The 7878-nt window shown below is 31.7% G+C and overlaps 1 protein-coding gene across 1 annotated transcript; it reads right to left on the reverse strand.

Annotated features, from left to right (window-relative positions):
* Window positions 1–305: 305 nt before the first annotated feature.
* On the reverse strand, window positions 306–1317 carry LOC133681883 (uncharacterized). The gene has a single exon (XM_062105067.1). It carries the CDS (start codon window positions 949–951, stop codon window positions 505–507), a length of 447 nt encoding a protein of 148 aa, XP_061961051.1. The 5' UTR covers window positions 952–1317; the 3' UTR covers window positions 306–504.
* Between the last annotated feature and the right edge of the window lie 6561 nt (window positions 1318–7878).

Genomic DNA, 7878 nt, shown 5'->3' on the forward strand with positions numbered 1-7878 from the left:
GCTTAGTGGTCACTCTCCTGCCGAGGACCACTGAGCAGCAAAGCCATTTAATATTGATAGCTGGTCTACATCAAGAAAGTGGGATTGGCATTTTCATTTTCATTTTTCTTGTTCTAGAATTGAAATTAGTCTTTCTTTAGAGCCCCACTTCATGCGCATGACTTGCACAATATTTTTAGTTCATCTTTTTATTCACTAATTATACAACCATCATGGAAAATGCCTGATCCCTCTAACCACTAGTAAAAAAGTAAGAAATATAAAATCTTCTCTTTCGTGCGTTCTTGATCTGAGTGAGTGAGGGGTGACTAAAAAACTAGGTTTATTGCTACCTGAAGAATTAGTCTACTTGTTGCAATTACAAGGACATTATATTATAAACCCGAAAATAATCTTTTCCCTCTTTCCTCTGGGAGATTTATGGAATAATGAACAATTTCCTTTTGGGTTGATTTATTTGACCATTAAAAAGACAAAAAAAAAAAAAAAACCCTCAACTGCCAGCTATTCCGAAATAGCAGTAAGTTTAGACATGGAGCCAAACCTGGCTGCGTCGCGTGGCACCAACTGGCCCTGTGTCATCACCAACGACTTGTAGATCTGAACGATCATCTTCTCATCATACTCCTTGACTGGGCGGCGTGCACCAAACGCGTCACCGTACCCTGAAGTACCTATTGCCCTGGAATTAGCAAGCCCAAGCATCATCTTCACGTAGGCATCCCGCAGCCAAACAAAGAACTTCCTCGGAGAAGACATTTTGAGGATTTTAAGCTTCGGCTTGATCTTGATCCGCAAACTAAACCCCCTCCCCCTTGAAGTCGAGCTACCCGAGCCTAGCTCCACCGGCCGCTTCCTCCGAATCCGACCCGACCCATTTATCCTCTCGTACCCTCTCCTGCTCCAGTACCCTTTCATCTTCGTGTACATGCTAGCAGAGATACCTTCCATATGGGCGTGTGTTTCTGATTTATTCTGGTTCCGTTTTGTTTTTATGCAGTTGATCCTGGAGAATTAAGGGGCAAAGAGAGGGGTGCGGCGGGTGGTTGAAGGTTGATAAATCTGGACTCATAAGCTTTGAGCCACAACTCCCACCATGCTTATATTGGTGTGGAAGCCATTAAAATAAATAAATATGAAATACAGTAATATAAGATAAGGGTGGCGATTCATAAATGAAAGATGCTAATACGTACCTGAATTTCATGAGGCTGTCGCTCTCTGTATTATCGATCCATTGAATGACTCTGTGCATCTCACGTGCCTGAAGCAGAAGATCCCGGCCCTTGGATTATAGCTCCATTCAGTCAATGTAAACAGTTCTTGTCCACGCTCCCTCGAGGTCCCTGTCTTATCCCACATAGCAAGTGAAAACTATATCACTGCCTTTCTTTACCGAGGAAAAGCCAGTAAACTGGTTCAAACTATAAATAGAAAGACGTGTTTATTTGTGGTTAAGGTTTTGTTTTAAAATATTTTTTATTTAAAAATATATTAAAATAATATATTTTTTATTTTTAAAAAATTATTTTTAATATTAGTATATTAAAATAATTTAAAAATATATATAAAAAATTAATTTAAAAATTTTTTTTTTTTTTTTAAAAATACTTTTAAAATATAAAAACAAACAGTACTTTTTTTTTAAAAAGTTTTTAATGTGTTAGAAAGACAGAATTGTTGTCAAATTATTTAACATATTTATGATACCTATTTTTACCCCAAATGACAAAAATGAAATCTAATTATTTACTGAATAGTACAGAACAAGTTTATCTTTTTTTAGCCTTATTCAACTCTTGAAATATTTTAATCTAGCACGAGATGCATATCAAAAATCCAATTCTAAGAAAAAGTCTGGATAAGTTAAATAAGTATAATTTTTTTTAATCTGATTAATTATTGAATTAATTTGAAATTTTGTGAACATGTTCTACAAGTGTCTGGTCCTCTTTGGATTAGCTTGCGCTAGCACCAACCTAAACTGTAAACATGTCTGGACTTAGTTCACGCTTACTCTTTTCATAGACATGTTCCTTGTTTTGATGAGTTTTTTTTGAATAAATAATTTATTAAATGACTGTTAGAGTTGAAAGCATATTCTCTATTGAAAAAAATTCGTCGTTATTACAAGATAGGGTCTGCAATTTGCAAACTTGCTTATCATGTTAGAAATTATTAATTAGTACCATGTTCAAAAGTATAAATTTACCACTGGTATGCTTATAATTCCATGAAGACAAACTATGAGAAAATTGTTAATTTTGAAGAGATTTTATACATTATATATGAATAATTAAATAAGATTTTATATGATCTTTTTTTTAGTAGCGTTACTCAGAACATTATTGAAGCATAAATCTTGCTGCGTGAAGCATAAATCTTGCTGCGTGATATCGTATCTGTACATGGTGGAACTCCAGTTGCCAAAATCTTTATGATAAAAGATTGAAGCCAGGTGCATTATATATATAAAAATGGAGTTTCACTAATGGCGAGCATGATTCCCGCCTTACAAACAAGATGCCTAGAAATAAACTTATAATCCTTTGGGCCAGCGAAGCCGAACAAAAATCACTAGAACGAACATCCGAAAACAGTAGAAATAGACTTCAATACAATCTGGGTACTGGTTTTCTCCTTCATTCATCGGAATACTCTTAATTTAATCACCCTGAAAGGGGAGAAACTATCCTCGCTAGACCATGCGAGGTGTCTTGTAGCTATAACGGCGAGGTTTCAAGAGGGTATGATCCACCAAAAATCCGAATTAATCCACTAAATTTCACACTCAAGTACAAACATTCTATTAATTCCACCCTCCCACTCAACCAGAAAATCAAGCATCCGCGGTGCACGCCTGTCACCCCCGCAGTGCCTAACCTGTCCCTGGACTTGCAGGATATCCAGTGGACCGTGGGGAATAATCGTGGTACACGCAAGCTGGCCCGGACACCCCACGTAAATAAAAAAAGAAAAAAGAAAATCAAGCATCCGTCCACATCTGCCATAAAAATGACCGCAGAGACTCTAGCTACCAACCCACCATACGTGCGTGATATTAACCAAGAAAAAACTGAAAGGAATGGTGCTTTTATTAGGCACCACCTCAGAACACTCAGAAACGTATGGATTCAAGAAGTTCTTGTGATCTTGCCATGGATATACAACGTGTTGCGGAAACGAATAGTATTATATGCTAAATTTTCTTGACATGTAATTTGCAAATATATCATCCAACTATATATTTTTACTCTTTTTTCATGAATTTAATAGTTATTAATTTGAAATACTATATATATATATATATATATATATTATAAAAAATCTAAAATATATAACTATCTAGTAGGTGATTTAATGGTAAGAACTTGGAATCAAGGGGTTGCACTCCCTGTTGTCTTATGTTCAAACCCTATGGTTGCTAATATGATGATCACTGGAGGCTTACATGGTCGTTAACTTTAGAGCTAGTGAGATTAGTCGAGGTGCGCACAAGCTAACTCGAACACTCACGTTAATTAAAGAAAAATCTAAAATATATGCTTTAGAAATTTAGTATAATTTTATTTTATAAGCATTGTTAAAACAATATTCTTTATATTGTACCACGCAAGAGAGTTTTGTGTCCATTCAAGGGAAAAAAAAGAGAAAAATGCATGTAAATAACTATTTTAATTAAGAAAATATCTTGTCATTTTTATTTAAAATAAAAATTGGTTTGATTGTATGATAAAAATATATCTCAAATTTGTGAATTATATTTTTATTCAATTAGTCCTTTGTTAAAGCAAAGTCCATATATAACACAAATACATAAGTGACTAAAAATCTTATTAGGTCTTCATGGACTTTTAACTTGATATAATATCAAAAAAACTTGATATAATAGCATTCTGTTTTTTGTTTGAATTCTTTTATTTCAATGAATTTATTTCAATTATACATGCACAAAATATTAAAAATATAGATATGGAAAAACATTTATGATAACTTTTTATTAATGAGTTTATATATATATATATATATTATTAGTAGAGTTTGTGTGAAGATATAATTCCATTCATATAAACAAGTTAAAAATAATATAAGACAATAACCAACAACTAAAATGCTAAAATGGATAAATAATTGACCCAATTAATGCATGCCTTGTTGCAATTAATTATATGTCGTAAATTAATGATTCTTCACTTTACAATATTTTATTCATCAAATAGCACATAATTAAGGGCTTATTAATTTGTCCTTAATTAATAGTATTAGTGCTTGTCGTTTCGTGGTTTTGGGTAATTAGACGAGTGTGGTTAAAAGGGTGCCGAAAGCTAGACGGAAAAAATTGATATAGAACCAAAATGCTTTTAAAATCCATTCAGCTAGACCAAAATGCCCATTAATTCTTGAGAGATATTATCAACTTTGACTATATGTCCTCATAGTTTGGTACTACAAAATCCGCTTCATAGATTTGAAGGTTTGACCTTCCATCATATGATTGGTTTGCTATAATTGACGTGGATCATAGAATATTTTCTTAAGAAAATAGTTCAATCTATCTTTTTTTAAATTTAATTTCCCCTTAATTATTCCTGTTGTATCTTAATTGATTCTAAGATCTCCGATAACCCTTCTGTTAATTACGGTATGTCTATCCTGTTTAATGAAATAAAATTATGCAAGGGAATTTCATGCCACCGGTAAATTATCTTTTTATTTTTTTGGTGATTTCAGTAAACACCTGACAAATATTGCTACTTGTCTTTATTATAAAAAATAAGAAATAATATTGTTTTTTCTTGAAAAAAGCAAGGATAGTTTGGTCTATAAAAATGCACTCACGGAAAAAATCTATTTGGAAGTGTGGCTGCGGTTGCTTTTTAAACTATTTTCACTTAAAAATACATTACAATGATATTTTTTTTTATTTTTTAAAAATTATTTTTGATATCACCATATCAAAATGATACGAAAACACCAAAAAATATTAAATTGAAGCAAAGAAAAAAAATAAAAAAATTTAATTTATTTTAAAAATACTTTTAAAACACTTTTAATACACTGAATTTTGTTATTTGATTTGCACATTCTAACAATCTAATAGCAGGAGCTACTATATAAAGACTTGACAGTAACCTGCTGATACACTAAAAATACAGTAAAACAATTGAGCGATGCCTTCAATCGTAGACTGGCAGCGCTACGAAGATCAAGGATTTTTGCTAGGAGCTCAGAATGTACCTTTTGAAAAGAAAAGAAAAAAAGAAAAGTTGAAGAATTTATTTAAATTTAGCTATATTAAAGAGTAAGTATAAAAAAATTTTCCTGGGTGGAAATTATAATCGCTTTTTATTAATAAAACAATTATTAAAAATCTCTCAATCAATAAAAATAAAAATATCACATACATTCTCCCAAATATCTCATAATTTTATGAAATTTCTCTCCTTCACTCGTATTTCTCTCTTGTATGTTGTGCATCAAAGGCATGTAAGGCAGATTCCCATCTTGCCCTCATGAAAAGGCATCAAACAAATGGTGCATCGAACTTTCAGTGCCAACCAGCATGCATAAGTATGATTAAAAAAATCGATTAATCAAGAAAATCAAGAAAATTAAAAAAAAATTAATTGAAAAAATCGAACTGAGATAAAAAATCAATTAAACTGATTTTTAAAACCATAAATTTTAACAGATCTGGTTTGATTTTAGTTTTAATTATAAAACCGACAAACCAGACCAGACCAACCAAAAAATCATAAAAAACCCGCTGGTAGCTAAGGAGTATAAATAGTTAATTAACCTAACCACCTAACATAACCCCCCTCTCCCCTACCTTCACAAACTCCCCTTCCCTAACAAAAAACCGCCGTCTGTGGCAAAGACTGCAATGCAAACTAACTTTTCACCTCAAAAATCATTCTTTTTTTCCCTTTTAAGTTTTCAACTACAGGCAGTGATTGCATTTAGGGCTCTTGCATTTGGGTGGCAAGCTATTGAGATGGCTTTTAAACCCTTCCTCGACAAGGCTCTTTCCGCCATAAACAAGTCTGATCCTGCTCGAGATCCTGATGGTGATGACGATTTTGCTGATTGCAATGAGAAGGGCTCCCTCTTTGAATTTGATGCTTTTTTCTCTGATGAGAACCCAACAGTTGCTTGATGATGATAACTATGATTTTTGAATACTAGTTGTTTTGTTAAATTTATATATAAAAAAGGGCTGGGGATAGAAATCGGAGATTAGTACTCAATGGTGTTAGTTATAGTCTTATAGGGGTTTAGATGCCAGGGATTTGAATGGGTTTTTGGTTCTACTATGTTGAAGTTCTTAACCTCCTCCTGAAATCAATCAACCACAAGATTTAGGGGTTTGCTTTTCTCTTTTTTTTTTCTCTACAGTTTGTTAATTTACAAGCTGATTTAGGAGAGGTCTCCTTCATTGATGGGATGATTAGATTTTCCAGTTTTCTTTTGCTATAAAAACGAATTTAACAGAACCGAAATTCGATTTGGTTGGTTATTGTGGTTCAAACCGAACCGAACCGAACCAAGAACAGGCCTAAGCATGCACGCTCAATATTCTTCTACTTCAAATTTTTGATTTTAATCATGTCTTAACACTTGATTATTTATGATTTTTCTATTCTTTATATACTTTTTATTTTCTTGCTACTTCTGTTTCTACTAGGCCATAAAAGGATCTACACTATATATACTTATTAGTGTTGGCTAGTTTAGTCTAAACATCTATTAAGTTTTTCTTGATGTAAATTTTTTGAAAACCCATACTTCCATCTTCTATCATTACATGAACAAAATAATATTGGATATCTATGTGTTTTTTTCTTGAAACGTTGGATTTCTTATAATATGCAAGATACTCTCTATCACAATACAAGAAAATCTTCTTTTATTTGTGCCCAAGCTTCTCCATGAGTCTTCTTCATTGTTTTGCTTCTTTACAACCTTGGGTAGTTATCATGTAGTTAGCTTATATTATGAATGCAAAAAATTTTAATTTAGAAACTCAGCTCACAATTTCTCTTACAGTCATTAACATATAACTTTAAATGAATTTTCTTCTCTCAAGGTCACTTGTAAAATATAAATCAATGTAATCTCTAATAGTGAATTTTAATTATCTATAACATAATATAACATCTGAGGTATCCTTGATGTGTCTCAAAATCCTTTTAATGGTGTTTCAATGCTTTCTACTAGGATTTGTCATGTATCAACTAACTATTCCCACTACTTGTGCAATGTATATAGTCTTGTACTTATCATGACAAGCATTAAACTTCTCACTCCTAATGAATACAGTGCTCGAGACATTTCCTTCCTTTATGTTTCATTGCTAGGAGATATATATATGAGGGTATTTTGAAGTTAACAAGAAATGAGGTTGGAATTGGCTTACAATTTTACATGTTGAAGCGTTGCAAGATTTTTTTCAATAATTCTTTTTTGAAAGCCAAATATTTTTTTTACTTCTGTTTTTGTAAATTTGCATCTTTAGAATCTTGTTTGATTGTCTTAGGTCTTTCATATTAAATTCTCCAACCAATTATGTCTTTAATTGTTGAACTCGATTTTTGTTGAGATCTATTATCAACATGCTATCCATGTATAATAATAAAATAATAAAATTATCATTTTCTTTAAGTTTTTTTGTAATACATGCAATGATTTGTAATCGTTTGTGTATTAGTTTAATTTAATATATAAATATTTTACTCTCTCTCTCTCTCTTACACACACTATATTTATAATTTTATCATTTAATACACACACCTTAAGTGTGTGTGTATTACTATATTTTATTTTATATTGAATAATAAATAGTTTTTAAATAATAAATACTTATATGGATATCTT

This window comes from Populus nigra, chromosome 2 (assembly GCF_951802175.1).
Source record: "Populus nigra chromosome 2, ddPopNigr1.1, whole genome shotgun sequence".
Classification (NCBI taxonomy): Eukaryota; Viridiplantae; Streptophyta; class Magnoliopsida; order Malpighiales; family Salicaceae; genus Populus; species Populus nigra.

Excerpts from the sequence above, each read along its gene's own strand:
- LOC133681883 (XM_062105067.1), bottom strand. The coding sequence starts at position 951 with ATGGAAGGTATCTCTGCTAGCATGTACACGAAGATGAAAGGGTACTGG.